At 41.7% G+C, this 20,703-nt stretch overlaps 4 protein-coding genes across 6 annotated transcripts; all 4 read right to left on the bottom strand.

The window, feature by feature from the left end:
- Nucleotides 1-222: 222 nt before the first annotated feature.
- Nucleotides 223-3,056, bottom strand: LOC108037183 (probable G-protein coupled receptor Mth-like 8). The gene is made up of 6 exons (XM_017113701.2): nt 2,293-3,056; nt 2,079-2,235; nt 1,678-1,869; nt 1,402-1,620; nt 982-1,339; nt 223-910 (listed from the first exon to the last, which is right to left on the bottom strand). Exons 1-6 carry the CDS (start codon nt 2,806-2,808, stop codon nt 862-864), a joined length of 1,491 nt encoding a protein of 496 aa, XP_016969190.1. The 5' UTR covers nt 2,809-3,056; the 3' UTR covers nt 223-861.
- A 1,074-nt stretch (nt 3,057-4,130) lies between these two features.
- On the bottom strand, nt 4,131-6,567 carry LOC108037188 (probable G-protein coupled receptor Mth-like 9). The gene is made up of 7 exons (XM_017113707.2): nt 5,563-6,567; nt 5,309-5,500; nt 5,019-5,252; nt 4,798-4,954; nt 4,534-4,737; nt 4,393-4,472; nt 4,131-4,330 (listed from the first exon to the last, which is right to left on the bottom strand). The coding sequence occupies exons 1-7, from the start codon at nt 6,200-6,202 to the stop codon at nt 4,296-4,298; spliced, it is 1,542 nt and encodes a 513-aa protein (XP_016969196.1). The 5' UTR covers nt 6,203-6,567; the 3' UTR covers nt 4,131-4,295.
- Nucleotides 6,568-7,138: 571 nt separating this feature from the next.
- On the bottom strand, nt 7,139-16,626 carry LOC108037187 (G-protein coupled receptor Mth2). Of its 3 annotated transcripts, XR_006417458.1 has the most exons (6): nt 15,701-16,622; nt 10,454-11,217; nt 9,767-10,382; nt 9,497-9,691; nt 8,334-8,818; nt 7,933-8,044 (listed from the first exon to the last, which is right to left on the bottom strand). XR_006417458.1 is itself a non-coding variant. In XM_044457476.1 (5 exons), the coding sequence occupies exons 2-5, from the start codon at nt 11,205-11,207 to the stop codon at nt 7,879-7,881; spliced, it is 1,731 nt and encodes a 576-aa protein (XP_044313411.1). In that variant the 5' UTR covers nt 11,208-11,217; nt 15,701-16,616; the 3' UTR covers nt 7,139-7,878. The 3 variants fall into 3 exon arrangements, 2 of the variants coding, with proteins under 2 accessions (XP_044313411.1, XP_044313410.1); XM_044457476.1 differs by lacking the exon at nt 8,334-8,818 and having other exon boundaries at nt 7,139-8,044; nt 15,701-16,616; XM_044457475.1 differs by lacking the exons at nt 7,933-8,044; nt 8,334-8,818 and adding an exon at nt 8,838-9,352 and having other exon boundaries at nt 15,701-16,626.
- A 1,704-nt stretch (nt 16,627-18,330) lies between these two features.
- Nucleotides 18,331-20,608, bottom strand: LOC108037191 (G-protein coupled receptor Mth-like). Its single transcript, XM_017113710.1, has 7 exons — nt 20,095-20,608; nt 19,886-20,039; nt 19,645-19,821; nt 19,336-19,578; nt 19,101-19,272; nt 18,830-19,024; nt 18,331-18,491 (listed from the first exon to the last, which is right to left on the bottom strand). The coding sequence occupies exons 1-7, from the start codon at nt 20,602-20,604 to the stop codon at nt 18,404-18,406; spliced, it is 1,539 nt and encodes a 512-aa protein (XP_016969199.1). The 5' UTR covers nt 20,605-20,608; the 3' UTR covers nt 18,331-18,403.
- Nucleotides 20,609-20,703: the final 95 nt, after the last annotated feature.

Here is a 20,703-nt window from a genome sequence, read left to right on the forward strand (position 1 = left end):
GATTCTGATGGCCAAGCTTAAATTGGATACGCCAGCAATTGGAAATTGTTGCATTTGTTTAACGGTCGAAGGGGAAGGCCAAAACTTGTAGCCACAAACTCAAGGAAACCCTCGAAAAGTTGTTTTAAATATAAAAATGTTAAGGTATTATATTTTTAATTTATTTATTTTCCATTTATATACCATTTTACCAATTATTATTTCCCAATTCAAAAACTGTTATTTTCGGCGATTTAGCCCACACTGATTGTGACCTTATGAGTAAAGGCATAAAGGGTTTACAAGCTATTATTTCTAAAAATATTATTAAATTTATCATAAATAAATAATACTATTTTTGACTGTATCTAAATAGTTTTTAAAATTAAGAGTAACAGGTATCATAACAATTTAATGCTCATTAATACAATTTTTGTTTGATAATTTATCTCTTATAAAAACTGTGGTGGGTAATTTCTCTTTTCAAAGTAACAGTCATTAAAAATTAATTACATTATTACTTCATGCTTCAAAAGCAAAGCATATGCCCCAGTTTTTTTTTAATTCTTCATATAACTTTTCAAGAAAATGGATGGGGACCAATATCAAATGTTTATAAATTAAGACTAGGCCGACAAATATTCACATTAATTAATATTAAAATAAAACGTATATGCTTGTTAATTTTACACATTTTTTACAAGACATTCTTTACGACTTAAACTTATTTAAAAATATTCTCTGTACTCAGCATTTCCGGTTTTTGTCTAGACTGACAGATGGTTTTGGTTTTGGAGCGATTGCTTAGGGTTGTCGGCACGACTAATTCCAGTTGCCAAGAAACACAGTGACCACAAAACTGTTTACTTTTGAAATTGAATTTCAACCGAAACTCGACAACGGCACAGAGTTTTCGCAGGTGTCCTCTTCACTTTAAAAAAAGATAAATATGTTTAGTAAGATAATGAAATAGAATAACCGTAAATTTTTCTCTGTACTCACTTATCTATGCGCCGCAAAAAATTTTGTATCTGCTGATTCTTTCCAATAAGGGCATAGAGCGCCGCAAAACCATGGAAAGCCATGCAGAAACTCACAGCATAATTGAGATGTGATCGCTCCTCCCGGTAGTAGTTAAATGCAAAAACGCAGACGCAAACGAGCCACACGAGTGCGGTGTAGCCGACGTACTTCCAAAAGGACCTGAAGCGGTTCTTTTCGATGGACTCGAAGCTCTTCTCAGTCTCGAGCTCTGGCTGTTCACTAATGTAAATCAGGCTGAGGATATAGAAGAATGCGCAAATGGCACAGGCAACAAAAACGGGGGCATATAAATATATCATAATGGACCAATTTCGAGCTGAAAAATAAAGCCTTGGATAAGGATCATGTCCCAATGAAGAACCCACCGATAATACTCACGATCAAACCAACAGGTATCTCCTCCAAAGATCAGGCGGTAACCGTAATAACTGAAGCCCACGAAAATGGACCAACCCACGGCGATCAGTACTATTGGAGTGAAGATCAGCCAAAACATCAGTTTGGTGAAGACCACGCCGTGGAAGCTCAGGTAGAGCTTGAATGCAATGAAGCTCAGAATGTAGAATGAAAGAACCAAGTACATCAGAGCCAGGCTTGCTAAATCGGTATGAGAAAAGTTTAATAATCACAGGACAATCTTTGGATAGCACTTACGTAGAATGCGACAAGCCGCATTAGAGAGATTCGCCGGGTTGTGTAGCGTGAGATAACCCAACAGGGCATATCCCAAGATCATGCAGAAGGCGTACGTCTTGATAGCCACACCGTAAAAACTGTTGCGCATCTCCGAGCACAATAGGTACACGATCAGCACAATAAACATGGATATTATCGCAATCAAGAGGCCTGCAAATAGAATCAGCTGGATAAATTTGGAGCCAAAGATCATTTCTCGCGATCAAACTATCAATCGGCGCCCGCAATTTCCTTCTGTTGTTTCGGTAATTACTTTTATGAGCGTGCTATTTTTAAAACACACATTTTTCCCGAACGAAATTGAAAACATATTTGTGATTGGCCTAATCATTGGAGAAATGTTTGTTTGTGGTACTCACATATGGCGTAGGTCCATTCCCGCACGCCCAAGACAAAGTGGAGCTTTTCTGGGGCGCAGGCCAATGGCTGCCACTCCCAGGTGGAGTTCCTGTGGAGCAGGAGAGTGAAGCAATAGTGCTTGGAGAATGTGTAACCTCTATGGGTGATAGTTCCGTTCTATAAAGGTGGAGATCGAAAATGAAGTGATGATCAAGAGGCTATCTCATTTCACACCTCATGCAGTGTCCAGTGAACGTACTCCGATCCCTTGGTGACCGTCTTCATGTGCTCACACGGCAAGCCCACATGGATGCTGAAACGTGACTGGAGTTCCACGTCCCTCAGACTGCCATTGTTAAACTCCACCTGCATGTGACTCTGCGAAGGAAGAGTGGACAGCTCGACAGTTGGGACCAAACACTGCCTCCTCTCCAGGTCGTAGATCTCGCCCTCCTGGCAGCAAATCCGCACGCAAGGTGTCGTCTTGCAGACACAGGCCCTCAGATGTGGTGTTGCCGGAATGCGGATGCCGTTCTCGATGACAAAGTCGTACACTGCCACCAAATGGCGGGGAATCATCGTCCAGTTGTGCACGTAGGAACCATCCGAACCGTAGCTCCCCGTTATATTTGCCGTGTCGATGAAGGCACAGGGATAATGCGTCTCCTCGTGGTATCCCCACGCACAGCGTGCTGCCGAGAGGATGACGAGGACTCCCAAAAAGCAGAACTGCGCCATTCGAAGAGACATTCTTGACTGCCGATCTCTTTTTGGTCCCAGTCTATCTGCTCAGAATACTTTTTGTTTACGTTAGAGCGTCCAATTTATGGCTGTTTACCTCCAGACGATTGCCAAACCAAAATCGAACCGAATCGAAATGAAATGAAATGAAATGGACTAGATAGACACCGAATTGTAATGCACTGATGACGCCGCTTGAATTCAAAGGTGCGAGCGGTTAATTGACTGAGCGCCGGATCATCTGCTCCTGACACGGTTCGAACTTGGACTGCTAACCGACTCCCAGCGAACTCAATCGAAGGCAGTCTGTGGTGTGTTCGTCGTGTTTTTGCGGCGTGGCAAGGCGCACACCCACTTTGCTTGGAGGTGTGCGAGGAACGTGTGGCATTTTGTTTACAACAACAAAAGGGGGGACAGACAGTCCGGAAAACATCAAAATGGTCAGGAAATGCTCTATAGTGCTCATCGAATGATGTGCTCAGAGATTTCTGTTTATATTTGAGGAAAAAACCATTTTTGATAAGGCGGTTTTGACTAAAGAAGGATAAAGTTAATCTTTTTTGTAAAAAAGTTTTTATTCAGGCAATAAATAGTTTATTAGGTCTACCGCTGCAGGTATCAGCCATCAATATTTAACAAATAAAATTAAAAAATAAATAAATAAATAATAATTTTAATATTATTTCGTCGCCTCTTTCTGAGCATAGAATACGAAGCCCTTATCAGGTGTTTGCCTTACCGATAACTCTACCCACTCAAGGTAGAGTCTTTACTGTTCGTCTTTGTTTAATTTTTCCAGAAATATTAAATATTCGAGCAAAAAGTAAAAGGCCGGAAACTCTGAAGGTATAAGCATAGATACAGCGCCAGATACGGATATTAGTACGGATAGATAGATAGGGATAGAGGCGCATTGTCAATTGCGTCATTACCGGAGCATTTGTTGCGTGCCACTTAGCTTGCGGCCAATCCAGTCGACCCGCTCGACTTGAAGTCATTCAATCCAACCGTCTCGAAGCACGTCATCGAGTCAAGCGACCCTCGTGGGTGGACATTCGAGGAATTGTTTACGATTTAACCGTTAGGCGGGAACCCCCTTTGTGGTGTCTACCGTGAGCTTTGCCTCTAGACAAATTATTCATAAAGAAATAACTTGTGAGGGGGCGGTTGTTGCGAAACCTATAGAATTAAGAGTTTATTCGCTAATCGGAATAAATGAAATGATCTCGGTGAGAAATATTCATTTGATGATTAAGGGTAAGGTGAATCACAATATTTTCTTTGACACTGATAATTATAGACCAGCTAATTCTAAAAAACAATGTGAGCAGTGATAATGAAAATTATCGTAAGTTTATTTAATAATTTTCTTAGGGCTAGTATACTGACGCACTTACTATTATTATTATATACACTTAACTGTGTAAGACAGACTAAAGGAGTCATAAGCTAAGTGAATACCAGAGTACATAGATGAGCAATCATCTCAATTCCAATTAAAGTGATGTCACTGTCGGCTTATAGGGAGAGTCTGTAAAGAAAAAGATCAATATTAAAGGGAGATAACATAAAAGTGAGAGCCTAAGTACCAACCTGAAGATTTCAAATCGCCTCTCTCATCAAACTTATAGACGCGAGCATTAATGACACTCAGATCAGTTTGACTTGATTCCCTGCAGAATAGTGAGTGAGTTACAAAAAATTCCATTCTTTAATTCGGAAATCAAAACTTACACATTGATGGCCCACCAGGATTTCACGTGCAAATTCTTTCCGAGTAAGAGAATAAAACCAGCTATTGCCAAGCCCAGAATGCAAATTCCACTCCAGAAGTCAATGATGAAGAAATGCTCTCTCACTCTGGCCATTATATAGACCACTATTTCACGAATCCAGACAGCAAACACGCCCACTATGTAGGCACTGAAGGCGTAGAAACTGAGTGGCGATACAGGATTAAATTGTGGCTTAAGTTAATTGTGCAATCAATGTGCTTACTGAGTCTTGACAATCTTCAGTTGAGTGCCCAATATGTACTGAGTATCCGGAGGCAGTTCATAGATGGAAAAGTAGGCTTTTAAGCAGCACACAATGCTGAAAACCAGTAGAAGTGTAATGGGTCCGTAATAGTAGATCAAAATACCCCAGGTGCGAACTGAAAACGCATAGTTAAATTATATGTTTGCATAGGAAATGTTAAATATAATTTAGTAACCCACCATCGAACCAGCAATAATCTGCTCCCATGCCTGGCTTGTAGTGCTTGGGCAGCTTGGAGTCCTGGGCAAAAGACACTAAAAACCGGAGACCAATAACCGCCAAGACTGCCATAGCATACGACAACCTGCGAACCCAGTTCCTAACAGCCTTTCGTTTAAATTTGAGCAGGAAGTCGAAACTGCAAATGGCGAGAAAGACGAAGGACAGCATAATGCAGAAGTAGGCCAGAAAACCTTGGAGCATAAATAGTAAGTTAAGTGGTCTAGGTTAAAGAGTAATCATTACGCACCTATATTCCTGCAAGCAGTATGTGAGAGCTTCATGGGATTCTTCAGGGCCAAATAGACTAACAAGGAGTAGCCGACGATCATGGAGAGCAGGTAGTAGATGATCAGCTGGCCATAGTGACTTTTCCTGGCATCTCTCACAGAACCGAGCAGGGAGAGGATAAAAACGTTGATAATGATGGCTATAATACTGCCTGCAAAAAAGAGAAAAATATTGTATTTCCTTGCAAAGCATAAAACCATAGGCTCTACTTACAAATAGCGTAAATCCATACTCGGTATCCCGTTTGAAAGCGTTCGCAACTGAGTGGAGTGAGTCCCCACTGGTCGGGCTTGTGTTCCAGGGGAGTAAAACAATACTCATCCGTGGTCCACAGGCGGTTGTCCCTCTGCAGCGATCCATTCTCGAAGAGATCCCACTGCCAGAAGTTCTCGTGCTTCTTGTCAGCGAATTTGTTCCGGCACCCGAGCTCTGTGCGCACCACAAACCGATCGACAATGCGCACTTGTTCCACCGACCGATTGCCGTAGGTCAGCTCCACGTGAGTAGATTCCCGTACCTGGTGTGGCTTCGAACAGTTCCAGTGCTTGGAGTCGAACACGAGATTCTCTGGACAGCAGAAGCTAATGCAGGGCTTCATCAGGCAGACGCATCCGCGCAGGTGTTTCTTGGCCCGGTACTCAACCCCATCGATAACCTTGAAGGTATACTCCGCCATCAAATGTGGTGGGACCAGCACTCCGGCATACGAGTAGGAGCCATCCTTCAACCGGAGACCATCCGTAATGTTAACAGTGTCCGCATAGGCACAGGGATGATCCACACTGGCAATCTCCATTGGTCGTACGCCCACAAAGAGCCAAAAACTCAGTGGGATGATCCAAAGCGAAGCCATGGCTAAATGAAACACGCTTGGTGGAAGTTCGGTTTGTTCGTTCGTCGACCTGACGTCACAGGCTGAGCAGCTCGATAATTAAGTAAACAAATATGTGAAGCGATCGCCGTTCGCTTTTGGCAATGCACGCACACTCGCCGAGTCACAAATCCAAACCAACAACAATCGAAACAAAAAAGTGACAACGACGCTGGCGCGGGTCTAAAAACGGCTGCGATTGCGACAACGACAACGACAACACCAAAAAGAACAACCATAAACATAAAAGCCTGATGGAGAGACTCTCCCAGTTTCTTTCTCTCTTTAAACGACAAACCGGCAACCGCAACGCAGCTCCATTCTGCCCAAGAATAAAAAACAGACTAACTGATTAGCCAGCCCCAAAACCAGACGCGACCACAAGCAACCGGCAAAGCAGCGATGGAGACCAGTCACAGCCCCACAGCTCCAACCCGTCCCGTCCCGTCCCTCTCACAGAAATCGGCCGTGGAATCTCAACCAGCGCGACTGGAACATTCAAAAATGGATTTTTTGATAGGCACCAGTGCTGTGGTATTAGCTATTCCAGCCATTTCAGGGTAAAGGTGTCTGAGAATGTAGTTTTGTTCTTATAATATTTTGTTTATACTTTGTAAAACTTGAAAAAGGTTTTTAAAACGGTTTTTAAAAGCTGAAACTTTTTTTAGTTGGAGGGTCCAACTTAATGATCTAAACTACTTCACCTAGATATTGCTTTTGAAAATTCGGGAAACTCAACACGGTGGGTGTCCAGTCTACACAAAGTTTTTCTAGAAAACGGTATGTTTATTGGCTAAACACATTTTATGATCAAGTTCTCACCACAATTTGTGTGTCCCCGCTTAATTGTGAACGGCTTTTTGTTTTAAAGTAATAAATTAGAGAAACACTGTAGACATATGTCTATCGCCTGAGGAATTGCTTTCTTTTTATCTTTGGCTTTATTAAGCTTGAAATACACTTTTAATTCTCTTAATTTTTTATTACACCAGTAAAGATAATGCATATGCAGATATGGAGAATGGTACAAATATACGTAAATACGTATAGAGAGCAGTACGAATAACAAAAAATACAATTCTCAATTTCAACAAGGCACATATATATGTAAGGTATATGCTGGATGTTTATCTTGCACTTAGGCTAGTGGAGAAGTATAAAATTTGATCCCTCTTAGCAGGTGTTCAAAGAACCTTTATAATTTCATAGGCATAAATACTAGATATGGCGCTGCAAGCGTTCTTATACAACTAATCAGGTTGTTCGTGGTCACATGACATATAAAAGAGAGAGGAGTGAGGATGGCTCGTGTTAGTTTGGATAGGGACTTCCTCTTATAGTAGTGTCTTTCATAAAGTACTATCCGTATATGGCTGCTGCTGCGGGATCTAGAAGATATCCTCAAGATCAGGATGGGAACGGCATTCAATGATTAGATATTGGGGCAATTATGTTGCCGGGACTCTAATGGATATAGAAATTGATGTTCTATATGTACAGAATGAGAAAATAGAAAAGCTACAATCCAAGAAGATAATCCCTAGACAACAATTTGCTCCAATGATTTCTTTGTAGAATGAATTACCCTTCCTTCTCTGTGGACACCTTCCATTATGAACTATTCGATGCTCGGCCCGAGACGGCTGGTGGTGTGGTGCTCAGCGAAAGATGGTGGTTCTCTGAGGATCCACGCTGGCACTGATCACCAGCGGCTTCTCCACCGACGGCTTCTCGTGCAGCGACAGGTTGGCCACGCTGCTCGACGTGGTCTTAGTGGAGTACTGGCTCTGACGTTGGTTGCTGCCATCGCGCACACTCGAGCATCTGCGGTTATGACGTCCATTGCGTGGGCAGTGTGGAATAGACAATGGCGGTAAATCTGATTAGAACGGGTTCGATTGAGTGCTTGGTTTTGGTTAGCGAAAAGCAAACACAGAATGCGATTGATGAGATAGGATCAAAACAGATTACCTTAACCAAGACACATACGTGAAAAATCACTACGATAAGGATTGAAGGGGTTATTAGGGGTTAGTCAGGGTTATCTATTAAGCTAGCTAGGTTATTTACACTCTCCGCAAGAGAGATGGCAACTTCTACGGTCGAGGATTACCTGGAACCAGTTTGATTAGACTGCTGCCTTCGGCCTGGGACTCGGATCAGTGGCAACCGCACCAATCTTGTCAACAGCCTTAAGGTGCAGCTTTTTCGGCAGCACATTCGAGTCGGAAGTGATGGAAGTCGAGGTGGTGGACGAGTTTAAGCCATTCGAGCGCTTTTTCTCCATCAGTCTTCAGTGGACAACGTTCGATGATCACATGATGTTGGGACACATGCACATATGGACACACATTGTGGATACAAACATATGTTGTTGTTTAGATCAGTGCACTTAGTTATGTTATTACTGTTTAGTAGCTACGAATACGCGATGCGTAATGGACGGATTTTGGTTCTTGTGGCTTAGGTTTTACTTTGGTACAGCTCTAGGCGGCTGGAGATTCGGGATTGTGTTGATTGTCAGTGTTGGGTTTAATGTTAGTCTGCTGGCTGTTTCTGTTGGTGTTGAGCTTACAGTTAAGCAATATCAAAAGCGGTCTGACAACGAGCTAAGTACAACATAAAAGGCAAAATATAATCAAGGGCTTTAAACAGTCATAATTGATAGGTGGTAGAGTAATTCTCAAATACAAATTATGAAATTACTTTCTTTAACATTCTAGTTTTTGCATCTAACACAGTCTTCTTTAGCGTTATTATTTATAATGTTTGTTTCGAAACTTTCGGACATGTTTTTAGATAAATCGTTTTCCTATTCAGGTGCTACAGATTTAAGGTACAGGCATTCTCAGAGCATATGCCTAGCTCTTTTCTGATATTGTCGATCAAAGAGCGGGTTAGTCGAAGGCCACAACAATCGAGCAGAATTGAACCTGCTTACTGAAAATGACGGCATTAATTCAGACTTCATGTGAGTGAATACCGCTGGTAGAGCCATTGGCGAATGCGTTGCGGATGACCACTAGCTTTCGAATCTGGTTGGAGGCGTCCATAAAGCGCTGCCGCATGGATATCGAGGTCGGCCCCATCGTTACGCTCTCAGTCTGTCGCAGACTGCGCACCCGAATCGTTCTGGGAATGGTCGGGTTAAGGATTCAATGGTGGACACAGTGGTGGACACAACATTCAGGATGGACCCTCGGGTCGGATGGATGGATAAACCCCCAAAGGGGCGGGACAAAACACAACTTTTAATCAAAGTGGAGCAAAACTCACCTATTTGTTATCAAGCTCTTGACCTTTTTCTTCATTACGAACAACATAAAGATGAGAAAGCCCTGCATGGCATTGGCTAGATCCGATATGTAGAAAATCTTCGACAAGTTATTGTTGCTGCCCACGAAAAAGGAGACGAGTTCCGAAAGCCAAGTGACGCCCATGATGAGGAAGAGGCGCAGGAAGAGCCCAAACCTGAGGGTGGACAGAGCAGGACGAACCCTAATTAGGAGGAATTGAATGAAGAGTATAAATGAGGACCGCACTTACTTGTCCTTCTCGGTTCGCAAGTTCTTGGTGCTATTCTCGCTCGCAATGATCCTCGCCATCTCCCGCTGCACACCGTGGATCTTGATCGCCGTCATTATGAACATGATCGTGTTGGTGACGACGATCGCCAGAATGGGTCCGTAGAAATAGATCATGGCCGACCAGTTGGTCATATCCAGCCAGCAGTAAGTGCCATCCCCGATCCCCGGCTTGAGATATGAGGGCCAACTGCTGAATTCCTGGGCGAAATACGTGAAGGCCAGGAAAACGACAGCCAGACCCCAAGAGTACAGCGAGTAGAACAGGAACCGCTTCTTCTCTTGGAACCTGTTGATGCCCCTCGTTCCTCGGAAGTTGTGCCACAGGTCGAAGCTGATGACATTCAGCCACAGGTAGGCCGCCATGAAAAAGAAATAGGCCGTGTATCCAAACAGCTTGCACTTCATGCCCAAGGCATCGATGTCCTTGTACAGTTGGACATAGCACAGTGCGGTGTAGCCGATGGAGAGGCCCACCAAATAGCACACCAAGCTCTTGCCGTGTTGATTCCTAAGCTCGGGGATCAATAGGTAAACGGCTATGGTCAGCAACATGAAGGGAATTGAGAAGAGCATGGCTGGTGGGAAAGATTAAAGTCGGATTATTAGCCAGTATAATGGGATGAATAAGATTGCACAGCGCACTTACCATAGGCATTGATGATCTTTACCGTGCTGTGCTCGTCGGCCATGTCACAGTTGGCCGGGTTCAGGCGGTAGAACGTGTCCGAGTCGTTCACAATGGTCGGCACAAGGCAGAATTCGTTCTTTCTGATGTGCAGTTCATCGTCCACGCGGAGCATAGAGCCGTTCTCGAAAATCTGATACTCATCGAAGTTGTATATTTCCGGCTGCAGAGAGAACATCTTTGGGCAGGGGCGGAAGCTTTGAATGGCAAACTGCTCGAAAAGGTTGACTAATTCCACCGTGTCGTTGGCGAAGGTCACATTGAGCATGGGTGGATCCGGCCAGGTGCGGTTGTCCGCGTGGTCCACCATGCACTCACCTTTCTTGGAGTTGAAGATATGTCGCCAGGGGCAGCAGATGTTGAGGCAGGCCTTCAGTTTGCAGACGCAACCTCTGACGTGCATCGGGACCTCTATGCGTTCCGTTAGAGACCTGTGTATGTAGTCGTACGTGCCCACCAGGTTTCGGGGAATAATCGTGCCATAGAAGTCGTAGCTTCCGTTTGGGAAGACCCTATGCCCGGTTAGGTTGACAGTGTCGTAGAAATTACAGGGAACATTCGGGTCATCTATGGTGTGGTAGTGGTCCTTTTCGGCCATGACGTAAGCCCCGAAAGGAATCCCTGGAATCAGGCGGAATACCACTAGGCACAGGATCCCCAGCAAAGTAACTCCACAGTACAGGGATCCGCCGCGTTGCTGGATTTTCTTCGGCATAATGGAGGTTCTGTGGATAGAACAGTATATGAGTATTTCAATTCTAATACTTTACCCAAATTATTATTATACCAAGATCTTTGGGTATATTATAACTCAGAAGACTTTTGGTACTTTTTGCAAAATAAATTTTAATTTTCTGTCGATACTTGACTATTTATAAACTGGACCTATTGAAATCGTATACAAAAGGCTTATTTTGTACGTAGATTTGGAAAGAGGTGGATAACTTTTATATCAAAAAATGCATTATCTTATTAAGCCATAAATTTAAAGTCACCTTTCTTTTATTATTCGGTTAAGTATGGTTCGATATGGAGACACAAGAAAGCCAAAAGAACCAAATAATTTCAGGTTACCCATTAGTTAGTCGTTAAATGCTTAGCTAAGCGAGGACACTAACTCGGGGAATGGAGCTAGATTAATTAATGAATCATCCACACAGACAACAGGTTGTCGAAGGACTGAAGGAGGAAGGAGAGGGAGTAGCGTCAGAAGCAATTAGCTGGCAAACGAGTCCCGTGGGGAAGACTAGCGACTATCCAAGGTCTCCATGGGGCATCAATCATAGGGTCAGCCACGCAGGGAGTGCGAACAGAACAAACATTTATGGATTCGTGTTAAATTGATAGTAACTGCCGTCGTCTGTCAATAGCGGTGACATCTAACTTATAACCCCCAGCCCCCGAACTCTGCTCCAATCCAGCTCTACCCACTTTTCAAGCGCTGCTAACGAGACCGTCCATAAATTCATTACCAGTGCCAAAAGTTATACCACTCGCTATCTTATCTTGCATCATTAGCCTGTGGGGACCTAATTCATTGATCCGCTGATTGTTTACTTTCGGTGGAGAGGAGAGGAGTTACCTGCGGCACTGCGCGTGGGCCACAAAATTAGCATGAATTTATGGGAGGCCATTGGGTGGCGGAGGGCAAACACATTAAACGCCGTATAGTTGGCTAATGGGGAAAATGGATACTGGCAGCAGGAGTTGGAGTGGGACCACTTATCTTGCGATAGAAAATTAGCATAATTAATCGATGAGCACATGCACTTGGGGATTTTCTCAGACCACATTCGATCGTATACATCTCCGCACATTTAGAGTGCAAAAGAGTGCGGATGTTTGAAAAATAATCAAAACATGCGGAACATTAAAATCATGAAAACAATTGGCCATAAAATTGAATTATGGCCAGCGAGATTTTCCAATACATGAATTCTTGAAATTTCCCTGCCCCCTCGACAGTGCCAAAATAATTTACCATCGCCATGATAAAAGCAATATTTCTTATAAATCTCTTTTGGCGTTCTACAGCTTTTTTGTGTATTTATATTTTGATTGGCCAAACAATTATTCAGGCTGAATTGTTTAATTCGATTTTGAATCGATTCCCAGTTTTAGTGAAGTCGATTTAATATTCCGATCGGGGCTTACATTGATCGCTTGATTGATGGCGCCATCGAAATGATGGGAAAGTGGTTCTAGGAATCTCAAATGAAAATGGGCTACCGACTTGGAAGGGATTTCTATTAAAAATATTATTATTACGAAATGCAATTAACTATTGAATACAAATATAGAACACACCTTAATGGGCAAATAATGTTTAGTAGCGAGATAATATCAAAACCAACAGGGAAAATTTTCACAGCTCTGCGCTTCTCCTGCTTCGATGAATACAAATTTAGATGGTAGCGCAAAAGGGGGAAACTGTTGATATGTTTTCGTAGCCGACTCGTATAAAATGTCTTATTTGTGGTCGGTAACCGATAAGATAAAAGTCAATTGGCCAAAGCCGCTTGCTGATGTCTGACAAAGGAGTATGACTTTCTTGTTTATTTATATATGTAGAATGTTCCACGAGTGGCAAGTTATCGAATCCCCAGTTCCAGTGAAATATGGAGCCATTTGATGGTGGTTATTACTTACAGATGCTCCTCAAGTTTTTGGTTTTGGACTCGGTTATAATTTGGTTAATTAGGACAGTTTGCGGATTGTCCATGGTCAGGATGTGCGTGAGTCAGGGCACCTATTCTCTGAGTCATTCACTAGCATTAAGCCCTACTAAATGCCATTAAGATCCCATTACACTTGCCGAATCCCAGGCGTAGAAGATTTATCGACACGAGTGTCACAAGACGTTTACGCAATTTAACAAACTGCGACACCATCAACATATCAATATTAAAAATGACCGAACAAAACAAACACTAGTTGGCGAATTTTCATGTATATTATGTGCGTTTTGGGTTACACGGAAACGAATTTAAACTCATGAGACGTCCACTCACATAAATGATAATATGTTTATTAATTTTATCCGCAATCAGTTTTTATATATAATGGCTTTTTTGGGTTTTTTCGCTTATGTTTTCAACCACTCTTAGTGCTTATCACGTATGCCACACAAAACACTGGAAGTACTTCTTATATATATGCCCATTATCTTAACAAGGGCCGCGGTTTCAGTCCGTATCAGAATTGGAACTAATCGCCAAGACAGGAGATACTACCCTGCGAAGAGCCCATGGTTGCAAGTCACCACACAAAAGTTGAACTGTGGTGGGCTGCGGTGGGTTTTCGGGTAGATAACCGCGATTACAGGGCCCAATGTTTTTTATTTCCCCTCCAAACAAACACGTTGGCAAAACAATTTTTAATAGACAACCCATTGACGGGTTTGCTGGTGGGGCTCTCTGTGTATTTCGTGAGAAATTCCAACTCGAGTATTTTTAGACCCCCGATGCTGTCTGTGGATTGTAAACAAAGGCGGGCGGTTCTATCAATTGATTGCCATTAGAGTGGGCGGGTGGCAAGTTCGCCAAATATTATTCCTCTGACACCCGACTTTTCCGGGCGGAGGAAGGCTCAACAGTCAACAGATCCCGTTAGGGAACTCGAGACCCACGAAGATAAATGCCCGTCAACATGGATGTCTGTTCGAGCTCATTAGCTAGGTGAAAGCATTGGTGGGGCCATTCAAGAAATGTGAATACCCTGGGGATCAGAGATTATTCTTTCATAACTATTTATATGGCTGTTTAGCTTGCTTTGTTTGTTTTAAGATTTCGTTTAAACCTTTTTAACAAAGAAGGCAACGAAAAGAATCGACGATGATTCTTAAAACGAAATCAGTTTTTAATTAATCCCATAAAAAGGCTTGGCATGCACTATCTAAACCTGAATTGGAAAGAGAAGTATCTGGTAGCTCTTTTAATATTTGTAAAATGTAAACTTTATATGGTTTGTGGAGTTTTAAGTAGTAGCAAGCATGAGATTAGGGAACATTTTTTAAAGTTTGTACCCCCCACAAACCATTGGAGATTAATGTGATATATTGTGTTAGTAATGATCTTTCGTGAAGTCCAGACAGACCATTTATCCTCATTTGCCCTGGAGATAGGAGAGCCAGCAAACTGTTAACTAGAAAAGCATTTTACTAATTAATTGGTGCATGCATTTGGCTTATCATGGAAATAAATGCACAGCAAAGCAACACAACTACCCACTGGCGAATCTCTCGTGTGGGTGAATGAAGCTTTAAACGCTGCCCCACTGGTTATCTAACCTAGTGGCAGCCCAAACCTAAAATATATATTTAGATAAAATTCTAGGGCACTTCGCTGGAGATGTATTATATATTTTTATCTAATGCTTAGGAGGTTGGAAAAATTGTAGCGAAATAAACAGACCTCAAAGCAAACAATAAACAATATTCCCAAGATGTTTCAACAACAATTCCCAGCCAAATGTGCGAAAGTGTAAACAACATTTAATAAAATCGAATTCTGAAACGAAAGAAACAGTTCAGATCCGATTCGATTGGCCAAGGTGCGGCCTTTAGGGGGGTGGCCATTTCGATATAATAGCCAATTTTCTCAGTGACTCAATAAAATTGCAACGAGTGAGAACAGTTGGATAAACATTACCCAGGCGTCAGGCAGTATTTGTCATGAAATTAGCGGTTTTCAGCTCTGGTTTTCCAATCTAGGAATTTGAAAAGAGTAAACTTAATAGCAATTACTTTTTTATTGGCTATCGGTTAATTACACATATTTTCTACAAGTGCGAAGCTTATCAACTGAGTCAGATACATTTGTCAAGTGAAGCTTTCAAGAGTTGTATAAGCAACTTAAGCAATTTCAATTTAAATATTTCAGTGTGATACAAATCCACTTAATCCAACAAACAAAATGGTATATTATGTAAACCCATATACCATAAAATTCACTCATCATTAATTTAAAAATGGGAACTCATTAATTTATAAATATAAATGTCGTCCAGAACCCATTACTTTTCGTTGTGGATTCTTTTGTTGGAATTCTATGAAAGAGAAAATTGTCAACGCGGAAACGGTTTGATATTCGGAAATATTTAAATAATATAGATACTATAAAAAGAGCTCAATGCCTATTCCATTAATTAATTTATTGCAAGCTAGGGCATTTTTAAACTGATCCCAGTAGTTAATGGCATGCAACTTACCCGCTCTGGTAATGAATGTGATGAATAATGTGGACAACTTGAGGTTGTTTGCTGCTGATCAACAGAGTTCTTCCTGTTGTTGTTTTAGTTCGCTCACTTTCCAGTTATAGATCAGTGGGGAACTTCGTTGGCACTTGCATTTCACGTTCGGCAGTATTGATAACTAAAAACACTGACCAGGTATAGATGGGTAAACAAAAACATTCGAACCTCTATGAGAGTCTTTTGGGGTTTACGGGTTTTTGTTGTCGCCTTGCACAAAGCTTTAACGAAACATGGTTTCGGTTTTAAATTCGACTGGCGTTACGAGTTGTCTGTGTGATTTTTTTTTTATCAGGTTTGCTTATGCAAATTGGGTCTGGGAAGAGTTTGCGGCTCAAGGTGGGTAACCACATAAACGTTTCTCAAGAAATCAACAGATCCTCATAACCATAATGCTTATAACTCGGCTCTTTCTCAATATTTCTCACTCACTGGCGCACTCTGAAACTTCAGGTAATGGGGAATTCCCGGGAAGTGGGTGTAAATATGCGAACGCACGCGAACCGGTTACGGTGCTTCGGGCTTTAGACACCGGCAAAATCACACGCTAGCTTACGTGTTAATTAACATTGACATTCGTAATTCCGATCTAATAATGGCTGCCCCTGTTTTGCCGGGTTTTCCAGTGGAGTTTTTTTTTCGATCCGACCGAGGAGAGCACCCACAGCCAACGAGGTCTTGACGCGAACTGAGGAGCTGCGTGTGATTCCACACCGAAGGAACTAACAGCCATAGGAGCCACATAGCAGAGCCCTGTTATCGGGCTGTTAGCCGCGCGAGTGGTTCGCCGACATCGCTAATTGAAAGGCAAGCAAAACAAAGCGGCGAACAATGCGAAATTTGATCGAGTGCCAACAGTGGCTCGATTGTGTCTGTGGGCAAACAAAACAATTACCGGGCAGTGAATGGACTTCTTCAGCTAAGCAGTGGCCCCAGGGGAAACACGAGCACTTGTGGCGATGACTCAAAAAGTTTAACATGCTCCATTTGCGAATTAATTAGCAGGGCGCCAGGCCAGCTTTTTGAGTCAAACTAATACTCTGGCTACATAACTGTCCAACGAGATTTCTCTTTTGTTTTGATCCGTTCTTCTTCGGTCTGATCGAGAGATTGGGAAGAAGAATCCAGAGATAGAACTCACTGCATTCTGTGCACAGTGATAACCATAGATCGTGAACAATAAGTCACCATTGGCCTTGGACAAAACCGAACCTGGAACACTCGCAATAAAAACACCAAGAATAGAGCATCGATGGCTTTTAAGGGACAGAATGGAAATCATCTCTGTTATCGTTTTGCATCGCTAAATACTAATTTTTAGGGTTATATATATATATATAAATAAATACAACGGCAGGTTTAAGCCATTTAAAGGAAGCCAAATCCCACGTCTCAAAAGTTGAAAATAAAGCATTAGCACGTAAAGCCGAATCGCCCCAAAAGGTACGGATGTTTTATTTTCATTAAAACGCTGCACGACGTGTTCGAAATCAGCTGGATTGGATAGACCAAGCAAGTATTGTTTATATGGCCAAGACCATACATTGATCGAACTGAGCAATAATATCGCGTATTAAATACTGAATAACAGACAATAATCAGTTAAAAATCCCATTAAATGGCTTTTGCGACAGGAACGTGCCAATTGATTTCGGGAGAAGCAAGAAACAGACGCTTCTGCGGTATTCCCGAAAATAGCTTGCCGTCATTTGACGAACTTGAGAAAAAGACAGAAACTGGTTTTGGCATTGATTCGGCGCAGCGACACATGTACATAAATATAGGTTCACAAAAAAAATCAGTACGAAACAATTGGCAATACATGAAGAGTCAACGCGACTGTTTGTTGTGGGCCGAGCCAGACATTAAAGTCGCATTATAAGCATCAGGCAAAGCTCCTCTGGTTTCGCAACTCGCCAAGGGGCGGATACCCGAACACAGAGGCCTTGAACGCGGAACATTCCCCAGAGCGATCTCCAATTGTCCAAGGAGTTCTTAATTGGCAAACACACACAGTGTTTTTATCACAAAGTTTTAATCACTCTTGATTTTTGCGCTCGACAAATTTGCTTTGTTAATTACTATTTAGAGATATGCGAACAGAACGGGAAGTGACGCTTATCGTACGCCGATCGACCCGCAAATGAACTTCTTCATCGGCCGAATGAAGCCGCTCGTCTGCTGTGCTCCAATTTTGCTGCCTCGGTTCCTCGCAGTGCCACTATTTTGAACTGAAAGCTGCGGCGAAAAGCTGCCGCTGCAAATGAAAAGCTATTGAGCCCCAGCTGAGTATTCCACCAAATGGTAAAGTCACGAACAGATCCGACCACGTAAAGTAAAATTACACCACAATGTATTTAATATATTCTAGATATCGACTTTAAATATAGTAAGTTCTACGTCAAAAATATAATAATAGGTTAATACCATGGCACATGATAACAGGTTACTCGCTAAAAACAGTCTAGCAGTACATACCATTAGTATGCATTTTAAAGTTTTGTTTTTCATTTTTATTTCCATTAAATTTTAATGGTATTATGGTAAATGAGTAGGTTGCATGAGTTATAACATAAATATATAGACGGTGTTGAAAAAACAGATTTATATTCGATGTCAAAATATAAGAAATACAGGGTGTTTACTTATAAAAGTTCGTCCTTATGTTTCTGAATTACTTATTTGCCTGATTGACTCCTGATTAAAAGAATTCCCGGTCAACCATCGACTTACTTTTGTAGAATATAAACTAAAAAGACAAAATGTTAATAGTTTCACAGAAAACTTAAAATACAAATAAAAAGTTGCGACGAGCAGCATTAATTAAAGCGGAGTAAAGTTAGAATACAATTGGAAAAAATCTTTTTTATCCTGCTTTTTGCACAGAATATTGCATTAATTTGCTTATTATGGAAAATGTTTTTAAATCCAAATATTTAAAACCAAACAAAATCACTTTCTTTGATTTCTTATTAAAAGAGCCATATTAGTGGTTTTTTGGGGAAAATGTATTTTTCTTATTCCAACCTTAGTGCTGGTAGGAAGATATTTTATTTGAGATATGGTTATTTAAAGTAAAGTACTTACCGTTTCTTCAAGAGTCTTAGCGTGCTCTTCTTCAAAACAAAAAGCACAAATATGATAATACCCTGGGACCAATTGAAGAGACTAGTCACCACAAAAATATTCTCCAATAATTTGTGACCCTGTACCAAGAAGGAAAATATCTCCAGGCTCCACGACACACCCATCATAATGAAGATACGCAAAAAGAAGGTGTAACTTCAATGGGAATATGGAAGTCATTTGAAACAAGTTTATAAAAATGTTCATTGTATGTGTTTATTATTTCCTTTACCTCGGTTTATTAGCGCTTAGCTTCTGGGCACCCTTCTGGTACTGTGTAAAGTCTTCTATATCCCGCCTTACCTTTATAATGTGAAGAACAGTAAGGATAAACATGGTAGTGTTGAACAGAAAAAGCACCTGAATCGGTGCAACTAAGTAGAGCACGGCAGACCAAACTCGAGCTGTAGATTTAGTGGAAAGCAGCTTAAGAGGAAAGTCGAATGCAATTGAAATTCGGAACTCACTATCGATCCAACAGAACTCCCTCACACGAGGACTCCAGTCCTTGTTCTCCACGACCTGATCAGCTATAAAAGTAACTCCAGTCAAGACCAACGCCGTTCCCCAGGCGAAAATGTTGTAGACCAGAAACTGACGCTTTGGAAGGTTGGCCGAGTGGTAGGGCTCGCTAATTGTTTTCCAGAGATGCCGGCTGATGACAGAAAGCCAAAAAAAGGTGGACATGATGAAGAAGTAGCCCATGAAACCTGATAAATATATCATAATAATAATAAACTCGTTCATGGATCTTGTATCGAAATCAAAAAGCTAACCTGCTGTTTCGCAGAAGCCAAACGATAAGTCCCACCAGTTAAGAAATAGGAGAAGGTATGCCATAGATAGAGAAACCATGTAGCATATAAAGCATTTACCATGAAAGTTCCGAAGCTTCTCAATGAAAAGGTACACACTGATCGTAAAAATCAAGCAAATAAGTGATAAAACCAAGACTGTAGAAAGACAGGGAATAAATAAATCATTAAGCACTGAAGCTGCCTTTAACTTTTATCTTACCCAAGGCCCTCCAATTTTTCGGGGGCTCTAGTAAGCAGTTGTAGGGCACAATTCGAATGGATGTTTTATTTCCATTTTTAAAGGGAAGATGCTGCAGGCAGTATTCCCGCTTATTAATGAACTCGTTGTCATAGTGGCGTAAAAAGGTTCCATTCTATAGAGGGGCAATGCAAATTAAACCTCATTCAGCACATATTGAGCAAATAGACCTCGAATAATGTGTACTCATTGCCTTCATATCGATTGTCTATTAAATACATTAGGTTGGAAGGAATGGGCAAATCCGACTGCACGATGAGTTCGGTTTTAAAATGTCTTTTTACCACCGACCCGTTGTCGAGAGTCACGTTCAGGAATGGATCGAGTCCGTCCAGCTCGTCCATCGTCATGTCATCGTAGCATAGACTACCATACATTATGTGGTCAAAAGGGCAGCAGAACCTGACGCAGGGCTTTAGTTTGCAGACACATCCTCTTAAGTGGCTCGTCACCTTCTTTTTCGAGTTGTCTGGCAACACTTTGTAGTCATATTCCCCAGTTAAATGCAGGGGAATAACTAAGTCTTCATATATATAAGAACCACTCGGTAACTTTCGACTTGACGAAATATCTATAGTGTCATAGAAATCACATCCGAGAATCTCAGCGTTCGTTTTCTGTAGGCCACAATTCACAATCAATAAAAGAACTGTGCAAAACAATCCCAGAAAACTCGGCATTCCTTCGCAAAAAAAAATTCTGAAATAGAAAAGAAACAGTTGAAAGGAATTGTTCAGACTGATTATTCGTTAAAAATGCCTTGCCCTCAGTTGTTGACA

The sequence above is a fragment of the Drosophila rhopaloa genome, unplaced genomic scaffold (genome assembly GCF_018152115.1).
Source record: "Drosophila rhopaloa isolate 14029-0021.01 unplaced genomic scaffold, ASM1815211v1 contig_159, whole genome shotgun sequence".
NCBI lineage: Eukaryota > Metazoa > Arthropoda > Insecta > Diptera > Drosophilidae > Drosophila > Drosophila rhopaloa.

What these genes read in the sequence shown, in the direction of transcription:
- LOC108037191 (XM_017113710.1), bottom strand. Translation starts at nt 20,604, where the DNA reads ATGCCGAGTTTTCTGGGATTGTTTTGCACAGTTCTTTTATTGATTGTG. An exon ending in GAAAAATTGGAGGGCCTTGG is followed by an intron (nt 19,822 to 19,885) that starts GTAAGATAAAAG and finishes GTCTTTCTACAG; the next exon opens with TCTTGGTTTTATCACTTATT. An exon ending in CTAAGACTCTTGAAGAAACG is followed by an intron (nt 18,492 to 18,829) that starts GTAAGTACTTTA and finishes TTGTCTTTTTAG; the next exon opens with TTTATATTCTACAAAAGTAA.
- LOC108037188 (XM_017113707.2), bottom strand. Translation starts at nt 6,202, where the DNA reads ATGGCTTCGCTTTGGATCATCCCACTGAGTTTTTGGCTCTTTGTGGGC. An exon ending in CTGAAGATTGTCAAGACTCA is followed by an intron (nt 4,738 to 4,797) that starts GTAAGCACATTG and finishes ATCGCCACTCAG; the next exon opens with TTTCTACGCCTTCAGTGCCT. An exon ending in AGGCGATTTGAAATCTTCAG is followed by an intron (nt 4,331 to 4,392) that starts GTTGGTACTTAG and finishes TTTTCTTTACAG; the next exon opens with ACTCTCCCTATAAGCCGACA.
- LOC108037183 (XM_017113701.2), bottom strand. Translation starts at nt 2,808, where the DNA reads ATGTCTCTTCGAATGGCGCAGTTCTGCTTTTTGGGAGTCCTCGTCATC. An exon ending in GGAATGGACCTACGCCATAT is followed by an intron (nt 1,870 to 2,078) that starts GTGAGTACCACA and finishes TTCTATTTGCAG; the next exon opens with GCCTCTTGATTGCGATAATA. An exon ending in AGATACCTGTTGGTTTGATC is followed by an intron (nt 1,340 to 1,401) that starts GTGAGTATTATC and finishes TTTATTTTTCAG; the next exon opens with CTCGAAATTGGTCCATTATG.
- LOC108037187 (XM_044457475.1), bottom strand. Translation starts at nt 11,207, where the DNA reads ATGCCGAAGAAAATCCAGCAACGCGGCGGATCCCTGTACTGTGGAGTT. An exon ending in AAAGATCATCAATGCCTATG is followed by an intron (nt 10,383 to 10,453) that starts GTAAGTGCGCTG and finishes CTTTCCCACCAG; the next exon opens with CCATGCTCTTCTCAATTCCC. An exon ending in TTGCGAACCGAGAAGGACAA is followed by an intron (nt 9,692 to 9,766) that starts GTAAGTGCGGTC and finishes GTCCACCCTCAG; the next exon opens with GTTTGGGCTCTTCCTGCGCC.